The 17,287-nt window shown below is 41.8% G+C and overlaps 1 protein-coding gene across 3 annotated transcripts in view; it reads right to left on the bottom strand.

Annotated features, from left to right (window-relative positions):
- The window catches only part of GPM6B (glycoprotein M6B), a 106,301-nt gene that overhangs the window by 4,148 nt on the left and 84,866 nt on the right, over positions 1-17,287 (bottom strand). For all 3 annotated transcript variants that reach the window (XM_084226147.1, XM_084226146.1, XM_084226148.1), the window contains exons 2-6: positions 9,776-9,962; positions 6,260-6,416; positions 2,999-3,170; positions 1,017-1,090; positions 646-711 (exon numbers count right to left, since the gene is read on the bottom strand). In XM_084226147.1, coding sequence (XP_084082273.1) covers positions 646-711; positions 1,017-1,090; positions 2,999-3,170; positions 6,260-6,416; positions 9,776-9,962 — 656 coding nt within the window. The remainder of the gene's footprint in view (positions 1-645; positions 712-1,016; positions 1,091-2,998; positions 3,171-6,259; positions 6,417-9,775; positions 9,963-17,287) is intronic.

Below are 17,287 nucleotides of genomic sequence, written 5' to 3'. Positions count from 1 at the left end.
ACTTGGGCAACTCTCGATATTTTTACAACAGATGTTACTCTGAGCTCCTTCCAGGGTGAAGATGCAAATAAATAAACCTGCCATTTCTCTGGGGAGGATAACCCAGTAGAAGCCCTAAGGCCATTTTGTCAGCCAGTTGTGAGTGCTAAAGCAGGGCTTGGCTGGCACAGGGTTAGAAGCTGGCCACTAAAGGAAGCGTTAGACATAGGAACGAGTCATCTTGTTAACGTCCCTTTTCCCCGCCGCTACCTGGAACGGGCACTGCAGGGTTGGACCAGTCAATCTGCCTGGCTCCAGGCAAAGGAAACCAAGAGGTTATAAGCAGCTGATCAAATAAACTACAAAAATGAAAATAAATAGTGGAAATAAAAGCAGAAATAGTAGATAGAAGTAGGATTTTGAAAGGACATGCAAATAATTTTTTCCTAAGTATGGGGAAGGTGGGTTAAGGTGACTTCCTAAAGCAATAGTTGGGGACCTGCTGACTTGTGATGACCAAACCATAGCAGCAAATAATGGTGATTACAGCTCACCCCCCTTCATGTCTAGTATCACTACCTTTAATATATACAAAATTTAATCTTAAAGCATCTTAAGCCTAAAATGAGTATTTTTAATTATAAAACAACAAAAAATACTACCCACCAATGCTATGACAGTGGCACCAGCTCCAGCACAAGCCACAATGAACAGGTGATAAGACATGTAGAACTAGAGAAAAAAACATGTTTAAAACATTGAAGTAATTCATTAGGAATAGTATAAAATGCATTTCAAGTGTTTTAGAGAATAAGGATAATAAAACCATCTTTCTAGCATGGTAGCAAAGCTTTAGAAAATAAAAGTGTGATATTTTTTTTTTTTTGGATGATGTGACAATTACTTCATTGTTACAATTAAAGCAATCTCTTTCTACTACTAGCATGAGTTCTCTCCAAAAACATGAATCAAGTATTTATTACATGGTGTTCAAGTGACTTGTAGGCAAAAGCCGCACACAGGTTACATTTCTGTACCTCATTCGTGTTGCAGATGTTCTCTAAAATTGGGCCACAGGCTTTGCCAGGTACAGCATTCCAAGGGATAATACCTGAAATACCACAGAAAAGAAACCACTAATTTTAGCAATCAACACAGGCTTTCTATTCCTCTCATCTTTTTCACCCACTTGCCAGTTGTGTTCCCATTCTGGGCATCCGTGCATTGACCAGAACAGCTTGGAGCTGGCAGCAGGAATTCAAACAACTCCCTCAGGTTATGCTTTCTCCTCACACTGAGGGCTGCTAAGGCATGTTCTCAGATGTGATTTTTCCATCTGGCAGCCTAACAGTTGGTTGGGTTTTTGCACTTTGAGTCCAGTTGCACACTCTGCCTACTCCCCCACTCGGCACAGAGGAGAGAATCTGCATCTCAGAGGTACTTGGCACCTTTCAATGCAGCACTTACTAGATGAGGTTCTACTTGAACAAGAAACTACTGTGGAAGGGTGTGAATACAGAGCAAGAGGGAAGAATTACAGGATTTTATTCTGGTTTAGTTCCAAAAGGTAAAAAGCATCAAGTGAACACTGCTACAAGAAAGTTCAGTCTGCTGCACCTCATGTACTCCAAATGACTTTTCTTACATGACTGCAAGTCTGAAAAGTCAACAGAATCTAGCAGATTTAAAATAACATAAACTTTTAGGCCAGTAACAAATGTAAAGCTTCAGCAAAACCTATTTGAATTAAGAGAAATCCAGTTTGTTTTCCCATAAAACTTTGCATTTCAACCCAGCTGGTTGGAATTAGCAAATCTATATGTGGCAGGTCATTGAAATTATCTCAGGATGGCATGGCTTCCAAAAAGATTTTATAGGATTTTCTTCCAAGTCAGCTTCTTCTCAGTAACTGCTGCGTTCAATTCCAGCTTTTAGCTTCCACCCAAAAATGCGAGGAAAGTTCACCACCCAAAAAGGTGAGGAAAGTTCAGTGACACATGGTGTCTGTTAGGGAGCTGCTGTCTCCCATCATGCACTGAAACCCAAATGGTTTTAACTGCTCAGGGGAGCAATACAACCCTATACAGCACTAATGCAGCTGCACAACAACCAGGAGAAGCAGGAAGGTGGAGGAGCACATCTCCCTTCACTCCTAGGCTTTGCTGCTGAAGAAAATGTCTTCCCAGCCTCTTGCTGTGAGCTGCTAAAACAGAATGTATATGTTTAACTGATTTGAAGACTTGCTTTTAAAATTAGTGTCTTGTTTCTTCTAGTGCACTTACCTGGACAGGAGAGCAAAGCCAAACTTTCTTACTTTTTCAACTTTGAATCCATTTTCTCAGCTTTGAATGACTTAGTCCAAAGAAAGAAACAGTCCTAGAAAATGCTAGCTAGAATGAAGCCAAAGGTAATGGTGACAAAAGATCTTCTGCACAAGGGAAGCTGAAAATATTAACTTCAGGAAAAACTCACCTTAAGAAATGAAAAGCCTGACCTTATTTTAAGTTATTGTCCCAGCTCCCTCAGAGTTCTGCGTGTCTTCAGAAAGCAGTATTAACTCATTATTAGTTATGGCAGGCTTTTAAATTGCAGGTTTTTGTTTTTTTTAACTGAAAGTAATTGTCAGTGCAACATTCAGACATTTACTACATCTTTAAATGTAAAACAGTTTTCTGAAAGAACAGAATATATGCATATGGGTTCAAAACCCACAATCTAGATATCTATTTCTCAGCACTGTGTCCAAGCAGTTTATTTTGAGGCTGATCTATTTTCAAACCTAATATTACAGTATTGGAAGCTGCTACAAAATCATTTCAGATAAGTGACTTGTCAGTTCAGTTAAATTGATTGCATCTGGAAAGAGATCAGTGTAATGTGAATTAATTAGAAAAGTAATAGCACATTCAGAGATAGAAGATGCTTTTGCATTTGATTCATCTGATCAGGCTGAGACAAAACTACTGAAGAGAGACCAAGGAGGATGGATAAAGGATGTAATCAGGATTAAAATGGGTACCGTATTGCCTGATGTCCACGCAGATCTGGTCCCCTGGAACTGTCACATTGCTCTGAAAAGATTTGAGGACTTCACAAGTTGACCAGATGTTATAGAACATAAAGACAGGCACAGCGGAGAAGCCGAAGACCCCGAGCCAGGCCACTCCAAGCACATAGGTGAGGAAAACAAACTGGGCAGAGAAAACACAAACACTTTGTGTTTATCTTTCAAAAGACTACTTAAATTTTCCTTAAAAATGCTTCAAAGTAATCTTAAGCATTCTTTCAGAATTTAAGCGAGAAAGCATTTGATTTTCAAGCACACAAAATCAGTATTCTCATCGCTTACAAATACTTTGGTAGTTTAAGTGCTACAGAGAAAGTAATTCAGACAGTAATTTCCTTTTTTATCAGCCTGCTTGAGTAAACAGATTGCCCTCATGTGAAAGAGCAGCCCATTGATTTCTCAAGATTCTCAGCTAAGCAGGGATGCTGGTTGTAGGCTAAAACCAATAAATTCCAACAAAAATCAATTGAAGGGTTTTTTTTAAAATTAACTGTAACATACTAGCATTTCTATACAACTTGCAAATCAAAACCATGCAGTTAATCAATGCTCACAGAGCTCCCCCACACTCCCTGATGTATTGAAATCAATTTGGAATGTAACATTTGAAAATACCTATTTTTGCAAACATACCATGACCGTTAAGAGCAAATCAGAAGGATTCAATTGGTCTAATACTCACTGCCAAGCAGAAAATTAATTACTTCACCTTAGAAATGGATTTATCCACTTAAATTTGCTGGTTTAGGTTTGCTCTTTAAAAAAACCCACTACATTGCATGCATTTTCTTCAGTTAGATTAAAAGATGTGGCACTGATTGCTTTGAAAATCTCCAGCTTCCTCCTCCCACTAAGCCCCTTCCTTTTTCCCTCCTTCAAAGTGTTATGGTGAAACAGTAGCTCTGGCATCAGTTCCTAGCTCCCTCCTCTTGGTGAGACCAGGATTTGGATCCCACTTGGAAGGTGGGGGAATGCTGTTACATCTTCTGGGCTCTCTTCTCAGTGTTAGCTGTGGCTGTTCTCTCGCCTGCAAGTGGGCTGGAAAGGCTTCACTTTCACTAAAGCACTGCTGCCCTGCTACCTTAACATTTGTGTGCCAGAGGACAACAGCAAGGATGGGAAAGGCTCTCAGAGGGGAGGATTCTCAGCCTGACCCAGAACCAAGGGACTGAACTAATGCTGCAGTGGTGGCACAGGTTTTTTCCAGAATAACCCTACAAGTATTCGAGCAAAAGCTGAACAACTGGTTAGGTTTCAGTCAAGGGAGGTGGTGTGTGGGGAAGTTCTTGCAAAACTATGGCCCATAAAACCCCAGCTAGGCTTTAATTTAGAGACAACTCCACTGGAATACCCTACTTCATATTAGATAGCACCATTCACCAGACCTGTATGTTTTGTGTGAGAACTGAAAATCCTCTCTTTGGATTTTGGGAAGGACCAAAGGTTAAAGGATTTCTGTAGATACACTACAAATAATACATGAGTTTGCATATGTGTATGTGGAAGTGTGCATGAGAGGAAGTGCACAAAGCCTTTAAATCCTAAAATAGCCAGGAAAAAACACACTCCCTCTCACATTTAATGTGATAACTGTGGGAAATGGCTATTCTGTGTTACCAGAGCCAACACAAATAATTCAGGGAAGATAGAAGTCTGTCTTCTGTGGCAACCTTAGGCAAGATGGGACTGCCTTTCAGGACTTTGCTCAGTAAGGTAATGAAAAAAGAAGTAGAGAAGCTCTTGATGAAAATGGCAAAAAGTCACTGTATGTCCAAAAGCCTGTTGCCTGTACCCAGCTGCAGTCACTAATCTGTTAAACATTTTATGTCCTCACAAACCTTGTTCTAGCCCTAAGGTTTTACACAGCAGCACACAGGCACTTTTCCTGTCAACACCAAACATTAATGCAGCTTATCAGAGCTCCAAGCCATTCCTCAGCTGGTAAATTCTCTCCTCCGTTGTATGGACAAACATGAAAACACGTTTTTCTGCCCTATTTCCATGTGTCACACTGGTATTTGTATAAGCAGCTGACAGTCATGTGCCTGTAACTACTCAACTGCACAAGCAATTGTCTGCACTGATGAGATGAATGGATGTGTATGTTTCTACTTTATTTTGGATCTTTTGAAAACACTACTTTAGATCTAATTTGGCTCCTTGGTGAAGACCATACTTGCTGGGAAAAAACTGAGCAAATAGCTGCTTAACTGGAAAATTATCAGATGCCTTATTTTTATTAGCTCTTGAAAAATTCAGTAAGTACCCAACAGCACAGTGGAAAATTGTTAACTCTCATGAAAATAAACATGCATCTCTTTTGTATTTAACCAGCTGAAAGTACATATTTTTTAAGTTCAGGATATAGACTGTATATTAAAATGCAACAATCACATCAAAAGCCTCTTCTCTTTTCACCCACACTTTCCCGTGGGCGATCTGTCATACTGCTTAGCTTCCTCCATAACTACGAGCTTTGAATTCAGATTTTCAGTAATAGCTTTGAAATCTTCTCTCAGAAACATAGTTATGGCTGTTCTTGCAGAGTGTGCCCTTGGGGACAATGTGGGTGAGAATCTGAAGTTTTATTTTTAGCTAAACTTTGCTTACAATTTTGTTCTAACACAGAAGTATGCTGAAGAGAATATGGCTGGTAACTTTAGGGCTTTGCAAAAAAGCCTCGCTGTTCTATCTGTCTGCCTTTTGCCATCTGCAAATCAATACTTGATTCAAGTGCAAAGATGTTGTGAAGCTTCATTCATTCATTACTGTTTGTTGAAGGATCCAGACACTCAAGCACAATTGACTATGGAAGTCAGGGCCATTACAGTTTGATATTTAAATAGCTCTGCAAACCACAGCCCTTTTACAGTCTGCCTTTAAGCATCACTCAAGTGTTCCATGTTTAAAAGTATGAATTTCATTTTAGCTCACATTAAGTGTTTTAAAATTAGCAGTCTCCTCAGTTTACTTTAGACCAGTGGGTTCAGCTTTATGACAGGGGAGACCATGGCAGCCCCCACCCAGCCCATCTGCAGCATTTTGATTTAACCAGGCACCCCTGAAGTTGAGAGAAGAACCAAGACATGGACTGACCTTGATCACACACAAGGAGTTAAACAAAGAAGGCAACAACATTCTGTTATTCAAAACCCAGGAGTCAACAGGTTTTAGCCAGCAAAGACTGATGTTCCCATTTCTGATCCCACTCACCATTCCACTGATGCAGCGACCACAGGCTGTTGTTTTGAACTCTCCATGCAGCTCCTTCACAGCACTTGTTGTATAAAAACCTTCCGCCAAAAGGATTATGCCATATAAGAAGAAAAATGATGCAATGCCATAAATTACATACTGCATTAGCTGTATTCTAAAATGGAAAAGAAAGAAATTGTATAATTAGATTTCAGTCCTATAAAAACAAAGTCAGTCCTCTCAAATTATAATAAATGAGAGAACTCCTAGAAACAAAGTTCAAGGCTCCTTAGCATTTTAAGCAAGCAGACTGCAGGGAAACACTGTTACAACTGTGCCCCTTCCCAGGTAAGCAACCCCCATGTGCATTACTCCTGCAGCCACCTGAGCATCCCCTGTTGGTGCTGCAGTCCTTGCACTGACTGGTGTGAGTCACTATGTTAAAGCTGCAATTTCACGCCTCCACTATGGAGGTTTCCTTTTTCCTCTTACTGCTCCTGACACCTAACTTGGGAATGGCTGACAGGGACAATGCAGGGCTTTGAAGTGGCAAAGCCTGGAGCTGCACCCCTGACTGAACTACCAGGCTCTGTGGTCATTCCTTTGGCTTAGGGAAAGAAAGCAGTCCCTGAAATTCAACGTTTCCACCTGTGAAATCCAATTAACTTAAGTTTGCAAAAATTTCTGAATTCAGCAATATTTTAAATTTGATATAAAACTCAGCAAACATGCAGTGACTTCTCCTGAGGCTGCTCTACAGCCTGGAAGGGTAGTTCCAAGTGAGCTGGTAGTTTCAGTGCTTTAAGTCACAGCAGTGCTGAGTGCCTCAAAATGCTAATTTTTTTTTTTTTTAATGGAAGAGTTATTTAGGAAATGCTTCCATTTTAGGTACTCTGGAACCACTCAGAGGAAGATCATCTCAGGGCACATGGTATAAGCACTTCCCCTCAGATGTTATTTGAGAAAGTTCTTGATTTCTTGATGTCTACCATCTGCAATGACACTCTAACAGCATTCTTCCTTTAGCTAAAATAGGTAGATGAAAAGAATAATTTCTAAATATTATCAATCAGATTCTGTATCCAAAGTGAATTATTTTGGAGGACCAGAATTCCAGGTCTTCCATACATCATTTTTGGTCTTCAAAAGTCGTATTTTGTTACTAGCACGATTTCCCTGGAGCTTCTTAAAAGGAATTTGATTGTTGGGATGGTTATTTTCGATGAAGTTATTCACAGATTAATTTTACACATCCACACTACCAGCTTTCTGAGGATAATTATGCTTTGCTCAAGATAGTTTTTTTCCGATTCTTGCCACTCTCCACCAAGTAGCTGCTGGCATAGATCTCCAAAGAGCATCTGAATGTTTTAGCTTAAGGAAAATTGATGACTACCATTTATACAGTTAAATGTTACCCTTGTATCAAAATAGGATATTGCTCATTTAAAATTTTATGTAGGAAGTGTTATCTTTGTTTTCCAAACTGATTAAAAATAACTGGATAAATCTGTGGCATCTATGCTGTAAAGAACAAAAAAATTAACTCAGGATTTGAGAGAGTATAGAAGAAATCATTTCACCATCATTAATAGTCCAGGAGAGACCCAATCCATGCTACCAGAAATTAGTAATAGGAAAACTGGTTAAAAAAGTCTATTCCAAAGGGTGTGTTACTAACATTTTTTTTTCTTTATGTTGTTGTAGCCTCAAATTTGCCCCTTTCTAACACCCCTTCTCCCTTCTCACCCCCTTGGCTCCACAGCATCAAGCCCTGAGCTGCTTTGGTAGGAATTACGCATTTCCCCAGCTGCTGGTGCTGACATGACAAGAAACATTGTCAGCAACTCTCCAAAACATAAAACTTGCTGCCTGTGACTGCTGCTTTTGCAATTTCTTCTATTTTGCTCAAATGGAGATTGATGCAAGCACAGGGTGTTTTGTTATCCAGTTGCTGAAGAACAGCTGTTTACATTTTCTCACTAAATTTTATGTCTAACTGCAGGGCCCTGGTGGCTCATGCCCTGGAGCTGGGGACACACTGCCAGCCACAGCCAGGGACTGAGTGTGGGCATGGAAGGGAGAACCCCAGTGGGGAGCAGTCCCAGAGCAGGTCAGGGTACAGAGGGTCCTGTGGACAGGGGAAGCCCTGAAATGGTGCTGTGGGACCAGCACCAGTGCTCAGAGGGCATGCAGCAAACTGGCAGATCTATGCCTGCAAAGCATACACAGGGAGTCAGTGACAACAGAAATTAAAAAGAAAATAAGAATTAAGTGTGCTGCATAGGGCCCTGACACCAGAGTATTCAAATATCACCTGTCTGGCTTGCTGCCTGTGCACTCCTGTATGAGCCATGCCCACCGTGCCATCCCAGGGGCCCCTCATCACAGACACACGTGGCCGGGCTGGCTGCTGGACATGGGACCCAAGGCAGCACTCCAGGCCTTCCTCTAACCCCACAGAATTCACTGGGAACATAAATGACCCAAATATTTCACCTGTGGTTATATCCAAAGGCTACATTTGCAGATCTTTCCAGTTTTATCTCTCTTTTTTCTCATATACCAGACCAGCTTCTTCTGAAGAGGGATGGTCAGAACCATGCTTCTTTGTTATTCCTAACATCCCTTCCAACTCTATGTCATCAACAAAAACTAAATCTACTCTTAAAATAAAATTGTTACCCCTTGTTCTGTTACAACAGGCCCTGCTACAAATCTTCAGCTCTCTTGTAGGTCCCTTTAGGTATTGGAAGGTTGCTCTAAAGTCTCCCCAGAACTTTCTCTTCTCCAGGCTAAACAGCCCCAACTCCCAGCCTGTCTTCACAGAAGAGGTGCTCCAGCCCCCAGATCATCTTGGTGGCCTCCTTTGGAGTCACTCCAACAGGTCCTTGTCCTTCCTGTGTTGAGCACAGCCAGAGCTGGACGCAGCACTCCAGCTGGGGTCTCACCAAAGCACAGGGGCAGGAACACCTCCCTCACCCTGCTGGTCATGCTGCTTTGGATGCAGCCCAGGATATAACTGGCTTCCTGGGCTGCAAGTGCACATTTCCAACTCATGTTCAGTTTTTCATCCAACAGCACCCCCAGGTCCTTCTTGGCAGGGCTGCTCTCAATCCCTTCATCTGTCAGCACATATTGATACTGGGCATTGCCCTGACCCAGGTGCAGCACCTTACACTTCCTGCTGGTGAGCATCATGAGGCTTTCAAGGTCCCTCTGGGTAGCATCCTTCCTTTCAGGCCAGCAAAATGCACCACTCAGCTTGGTGTCATCTGCAAAGCAGCTGGGGATGCACTCAATTCCCCTGTCTGGAATTCTGATGAAGATATTACACAGTGCTGGTCCCAGCATAAGCAGGTGTACCAGGACACACACTTTGGCTCTTTGCATGTGAACACCAGTAAATGACCGAGTGCTGTTACAAAAACAAGCAACCTAATACTCAGGGATGGAGACTGGGGCTGGAATCCATCTCTACTCGTTCAGCATGAGGGTGTTATGATGAATAATGGGAATGGGAGGCATACTTACACTTCACTCAGCAAAGCATGGTCACTGGCAGTCGTGGAGAAGTGCTGCTCAAGGATGGACACGGTTCCCGTGAGCGCCACGTGGCCGCAGCCACAAAACAATGCTACCCCCGAGAAGCAGAGAATGGTTGCCACGAGTGAAGCATATGGCACTCCTCCTAGGCACTTAATGCAACATTCAAAGCAACCTAAGCAGAAGAGAGAAAGCAAAAGAGATGTCATGAGCAAAAAGCAAATTATGAGGAAAAGAGTATTTGTCCTCCACTTGGTAAAAGCCAGAGGGAATAAAAGGCCCAGGCATTGACATGCTAAGCAAAAAATCTATAGGTGGTACAAGACAGCATCACCCTCTAAAGCAGTGACCTACAGATCTGTTGGTATGGACTCAGAGCCCAGAAAGTGGGCTGAGTGCTCCTGTCTTTACAGGATCAAGAGGAGATCGATGAGAAAGCCTATGAAATGGAAAAAGCAAAAAAATCACTGTCTAAAGTGATCCATTGCAATTCAGCTGCTCATTCAGAGCTCACCATGTTTCAGCTTTACTAATGGCAGCTATGCTGGCAACAGTCTGGGAGCCAGACAGGCAACTACTCAAGACAATGAAGCCTTCTGGAAAAGTAGGAGATGCTTTGCACTTTCATTAGAAGATTAATGCATTTAGGTCCACAAAACTTAACCACCCCACACTCTCCCAGTACTTCCTTTTTATATAAATCCACATGAGGTTATAGGGATACAGATACTTTTACAACAGAAAAATTGAATGGGGTCCAAAGAGTAACAATTTTTGTCGAGGGCAGCTGTATGAGGGTGTATTACATAAGCAATACATTTCCAGCTTTTTATAGGATACACTGGATTTACAGTGATCCCTGAATACAGTTTGCAGTATCACAATCAAGTGAAATGCATTGTTTAACTGGTCTGAGTTAACAAAACACCCCCCCAGAGCTGCTATTTGTATGAACACTGTAATAAGGAGGTTGCAGCTGAATTGCCAGGTTCGTTCCAACTGCGTGGCCTGAAAACCCATCTGCTTACAAAGCTGGGAAATGTAAATCGGAAACAAACCCAGCTTTTAACTGCACTATAATGGTCGTGGCAATCCATACCAATTCATTACTTCAGGGTGATGGCATTAAGCTGTCCCCATTAATGTGCATTTCATACAACTGCAAAGAACACAAGCCATTAAGACAACGCTTAATGGAGCGGCCAGCGTCGCAGGACAGCCACTGCTGCTATGGCAAGGCACTACATGGACAAAGCATTTGAAGGCAGGAGACAGCTGGCAAATGAGGACATCGTATCTTCCCACCCAAAAAATTCCTCACAAAGATCAGCAAGTCTCCAGCCACCACATGAGGCAAGTTTATTTTTCTCCCCCTCCCTTTCCCGCTAATGAATGAGTTGCAGAGCAGGCACTTCTGTGAGGCACTGGGGAATAATATGCATCCGATAATTGAAAGATTTCCCATTTCATAAGTGAAAACTCTTCTTTTAGAGAGTCACTAGCAAATGCCCTACTCAGGCGTAAGCAGCTATCACCATCAAAATTACTTACTTCACTAACTGCAGACAAGATTTGATTGTATAGAGACAAGCCTAGGAAGGTTTTATAGTCTAGTCCACAGCTGGAGTCCACTCAGTAGGAACTATCTTCATGACAAAAATACTGCCAAATGAGCAAACACTGCAGCTTGGCAGTGATGGGCCAAACAAAATCCAAATGCATGCTATCAGAGGAAATCATCTCTGGCTTTCATTTTATCACAGAGGTCCAGAGCTGAGTTCAGACAACAAACCTTGCAGAGGAATCCTCTGCTTTGGGGAATCTGCCTGAGAGCAGCTCACATGCAAGGGCAGCCACACACGTGAGCCTGGCTCTCCTCCACAGCATCTGGTCCAAACCTCCCGGAGCTAATCCAAGAAATGCATGCACCTGGTGCAGGATTAGCCATGAAAGATTATCCAAAAGTAACCATGCTCTGGCCCAGCAGACAACACACTTGTGGTCACAGCCCAGCACAAAACAAACCACCTTTCGAGCCACACTCCTAAAGCAGGAGACCCAACACCTGATCATTGCTTAGTGTGGAGAGGTTGATCACTTAACCTGCGCTGATCCCACAAGCTGCTCTAGAGAAGGATCCCATCAAAGACAGAAAATGAAAACAGCTGGAAGCAAAACCAAGAGATTGACAAGATCCAAAAGGAAAGCTGTTGGTTTCAGAAAATGGGAGCAGCCTGACAAAACTGAAAACTGGTGTAGACTCAGAATTGATGTTTAATACCCCATACCGCCAAGCCAGCTTTCCAGGCCATTGGCAGAACATTTGCCCTGAGGAGTTTGTTGGATCCCTTACCCAAACACATGACAGTATCTGCCACTAATCCACAGACCCTCAAACACAAGGTAACAGTGGCAGACCCCCTCTCACCTCTCAGCAACTGGCAGCTACACAGAGTGTCTTTGTAGCCATACTCTTTGTCTTCCACTGCATCCAAGTAAAAAGGCATCATGGAATTTGGGTGGCCTTCATTTTCTCAGTGTAGAACAAAGCCAAGGGTGTCTTGGCTTTAGACACCCTCAGAGGTGTCTAAAGCAACCACATTGTCTTGAACAGAGAAAACTGCCCAAATATGGAACTGCAGGAACTACTCACCTTGACCCCAAGACTAAAGCAGGAATCAGAGAGACTTTGGTACACCTGGAAACAGCACACAGCCAGCTTGCAAACACATGAAGCATCCCAAACCAGCGTGTTTCCAAGAGACAGCATCCATCCATACATAGTCATTCTGCGCCCAAATTGACAGCAGAGCTGCACGGCCTCCTGCCAGACGGTAACTTAACTGCAGGATGCAACCTCATCTCAGTGCTGGGGCTGCCAGACCTCCCCCCCAAATCCCACTGTGAACACTCCTTATGAGCAGATTAAAGCCATGCCTAGCCCAAGCAATACGGACGATTTTGTAATTTTAAGCCTAAAAGCCTGAAACAGTACTGCTAAGAGCAGCTTTCAAAACCAGATACAATTTGGAGCTCATCAAGAACTGAGATACGCTTACCAAGCTTCCCAAAGAAGCACTGAAGGATTTCTGAAAACAATTAGAAAGCTTTCCAGGAAACCTTTATGTTCTCTCTCTGCAACTCTAAGTCAGCAACTATCTTCACACAGTACAACTGAAAGCCCAGGAAGATGTTTGCCTAGCTCGTGTTCACAAAAAAACTTGCTAACACTCTGATGACAACTGCAGGCTGAAGGCCTGTGAACTCAAGCTGACAAAAGTAAGTCGTATTAAAATAAGTTCAGCTCCAATTTTCTGCTAGTTTTTATTTTCCATATGGCCAAAGTGCTGAAATGTTCAGCTGTACATCCACTTCCAATGAAACAGTGTAAAATGATTTAAATATGAAACTGTACAGAGCAAACACACATCACTGCATCTTCCCTTTCAATGGCCATTTTGTGTAAGGCATCACTAGAACCTTTTGTGCAACTCAGCAGAATAAAAACATTTTTTGTCCTCAGGCTGGTGAGCAGCAGTTGCCATGGAGGCAGGTTAATAACAGCCCAATGATTTGCCCAGAGCTGCCTGTGATCTTGGCTACAGATTTAACACACTCTCAGAAGGAGGCCAGCTAAAACAAAGACTGAGATTATTCTCTAGGGAATGAATGCTATTAAACACACACACACACAAATATTCTTGCTAAAGGACAAAAATAAAGAGAAGAGAAAGAAACAGGAACTGGCTATTCTTTTAATCTCCTGGCAGCTATCAGTCCCAGGAAATTGGTAAAGGATGAACCTACATATGTACATAAATCGGCAATTGGTTGCTTAATGTATGATGAACAATTATACAATCTGCTCAGCAGTGTACAGCCTACTGCATGCATGCAGGGGCTTAGCCATTCAATCTCCCATGCCAAATGGTGATTGTGTGGCTAAACCTCCTTTGGTACTTTAAGTACAGCTTTAAGATTTAAACTCAGAATGGCAATTTAATAGAGAATTAATGGAAAATAGTCTTAAAATAAAAAGAAAAAAGAAAAGCAGTTCTCACACACTACCATATCCTACTAAGGTCAAATCTGTGTTTTGGAAATTACAAAGGGCAATGCAATAGGATCAGGTAGCTTCCTTGAGTATTCTTAGGGCTTGCTCTAGGAACATCATACACCAGTTCTTGAAGCCCAGACTTGAAAAGCTGAGACAGGCTGATGTTCACAAAGCCCTCCCTCAAAGCAAAGCATGGAAAACATGCTGTAAAGAGGGAACATTCACACCTCTTGGACAGAAAACCAGCCTGTTGTCTAATGTTGAACTCCTAGGTTGAACTAGTGCCTCAATGCATCTCAGGTTCTAACCACTGGCCCATAGGCACTATGGAACAAAAGGTCACTATGGAACAAAAAACTACAGAACCAAGAAAACCTGAAAGGAGCTTTGAAAAGATTTCCATTTCGGGGAGCTAAACTTCCAGGATCCTGTGGCTGTCTTTGAGTTAGTTCCCACTTTCTTTTCCTTACAAGTTTGGTTTCTTCCCCTCCCATAAAAGATAAAGCAATGGGCATAATTTTCTCCTCGTCACTTACTTCCTGTAATTGTGTAACACATTTTAAGAAATGCTGGCCTGTCAGACAGCAGCCCAGTTAATACATGGCAGAAATTGCACTTCATGTTCCACCAAAGAGCCACAATCACACAGGGAGGAACTGTTCTAACAAAAGGAAAGTTGCAAGAAATCCAAGGGATAACATCTTAAATGAAAGAACTAGATAGATAACATCTTAAATGCAGCCACTGGATGTAAATTTGGCTCATTACTACACATCCTCAGGAGCCTAGCATCTCTCCCAATTAACAAATAAATGTAAGAGGACAACTCAGTACTTGACATTTACCTCCTGCTTTCCCCAGTGTTGAAGACTGCCCAATACCAAGGATGAATAATACCCTTGGAGGCCTAAACCACCATGGATTTTTGTCAGAAAATGAACTTTATGTCAATGAAAGCAACTGCCAATTTTACTGTCTGCCACCCACCGTATGCTTGAAAATTTCCATTCTGAATGGCTTCTGCATGCTAGGATGTACATTTTCCTACCTGCTGCATGATTGGCAGCCCCAGGAGAAGCAGTGAGGGATGTGGGAATAGGCTAATACCTCAGAAGCAATATAGGAATTTACCTCTTTCTCCTTTACATGAGACTAAGCCAATACCTTACCTCTTTCTCCTTTACATGAGACTAAGTCAATAAGGTAACGCCTCACATCTGTCACCCACACCTGCAGCCAAGGGTCGGTGACAACAACACAATAAGAAAAAATATTTAACCTAAGTTTAAAGCCTGTGACAAATTTCTCTCCATGCTTTAGTAAGGGACTAAAAGAAAAAGGCTCTGCATTAAATCACATGAAGTCATTGTCCAAGCTCTATCCTTACTCATTCCTGTTCATCATAAATTTTGCTGATTTACAAAACATGACACAAAGCAAAAACTGCTGTTACTACTTAGAATAAATGTTCACTCACCAGTGGATTAACATTAAACAGATTAAATAAGTGATGAACTCAAATAGAGAAAATCCTTTCTTCTCCTCCCACAAACTGCTAAAGGCTCTTCCACAGAAACTTCCTTTCAGTATTTCCTAATTTTGCCTTTTTGTCCTACACAAATAAGAAGTTGTGAAATTACCTTATACTTAACTCATAAGAGCCAGAAAACTTAATGTAAATGCACTTTAATCTAGCCAGATTGATAATCTCCCCAGTGTATTTGCACTCCCCTCTTCCAGGGTTATTAATCAATAACTCCTTCCTGGCCAGCAGAGTCCCTGTGGCGGAGGGGACATGACCTCTGGAGAACACTGCCATCAGGGCTGCCATGAAGGATCAAACCTTCAGAAATGCAGCAAGAGCACCTCTGTTATCCTTCCAAGTGGCCAGCACAAGATGCTTCTTTCAAGTAAAAACCTGTGAGATCTGGGGTAGCCTGATCCATCCAAGTAAACCTCACCCCAACCTCTACTATTTAAGAACTGCCTGAAGAACACGTAGCTCCTTTCTGAAAATCATCAGCTTTAATTGTAACTTCTCCAGTTATTCTTGACATGGATACAAGATATTTGGTTTCAGCACTGTCATACAGTTCTCCTCTTCTGAGAAGGTATTTATTCTCTGTTATCAGTTAGATGCTTCCCTATTCTTGTGTAGAAGAGAACTAAAAGTCCTTGCCCACACCTCTTGTGCTGGAAACCAACACAGAGAATGCAGAAGAACTGGTGCACATTAACAACAAGCATCTTACAGCCTGGAGGAACCATTCGCAGACCCTTCTTCAAATCTACAAAGTACCAAGTATTGCTGTGGTACTGTATGAATAATGACAATAAGTGGATCCTGAATTTATCTGCAAAAATACAGTAAGCATAGGTTTAAAATCAAGCACTTTTTTTTCTTCTACCATGAGTAACAAAGAAACCCACAAACAAACAAACAAACAAACAAACAAACAAACAAAAACTCAAACAAACTAAACAGCCTTTCAGAGGTTATCAATGTTCATCCACAGCAAAAGCTCTTTTTTTTCTCTCACTAAGGAAAAAATTATGCTCAAATTGGAGAAAAGGCTGTTTCACTATGGCAAGATTTGTTTCTTCTGGATGGTGTTAAAAGATGCAGAGAAGACTCTAAGAACAGATGGCAGTAATCATAACCTTTTTTTTCCCCTCCAACTCTCTTCTTCCCAAATCAGCAGTTCTTACAGGAAAAAAATTGCACTCCTGTGGCTGGAACCAAACCTGTTTCATGCAAAGACAGATTATCTGAATGTGTTTTTTACATGCCTTATCTAGTTTGCCTTCTTCACATTTAGTGAAGTACACACACTCCCCATCTATATCATTCCAACCTCTGCAAGGCTCATTAAGCTGACAGGTGTTCTGAAGTCATCTTTTTCAGACAGTAAAATCCTCAGAATAGGAATCACTCCATCCATACTTATTGCAAGTGCCCATCCCAGCTGTTTGCTGTATGAGAGAAAAGAGTCAGACCTGCACCCCACACACTGCTGCCCCACGAGGTGGTGGGAGGAGAGAATTGCTCTTGTCCAGCTTTATTGCTTTTGGACAAAGGTCAGGCACAACTTCATTTTACTTCATGTCTTCTCTGTTTAACTTTTGGCCTATGAAACAGTGGAATCCATACCAGAAGAAAAATACCTAATTTGTATCTTGGAAAAGGCCTTACTTCAAACAGGCTTCCATGGGAATTCTTGAGGGATATTTCTTAGCTCTAAGCTACTTCTGCAGGAAAAAAATTAACCTGGTGATTTAAAAAGTAGACTTCTCACATAAGGGACAGATCAGGCATTATTGATAAAAGCTTTGGTGTTATTTCTCCTGGAGACTTGTTCTAGCATTTACTATCCAAAATAACCCTTGGGATTCAGTGCAGACTGAGCATGTGGAATTGGCATTGGCAATTGCTCACTGGCATG

The sequence above is a fragment of the Fringilla coelebs genome (genome assembly GCF_963513975.1).
Source record: "Fringilla coelebs genome assembly, chromosome: 2".
Taxonomy (NCBI): domain Eukaryota; kingdom Metazoa; phylum Chordata; class Aves; order Passeriformes; family Fringillidae; genus Fringilla; species Fringilla coelebs.
This window is presented reverse-complemented; position numbering and strand designations above follow the sequence as displayed.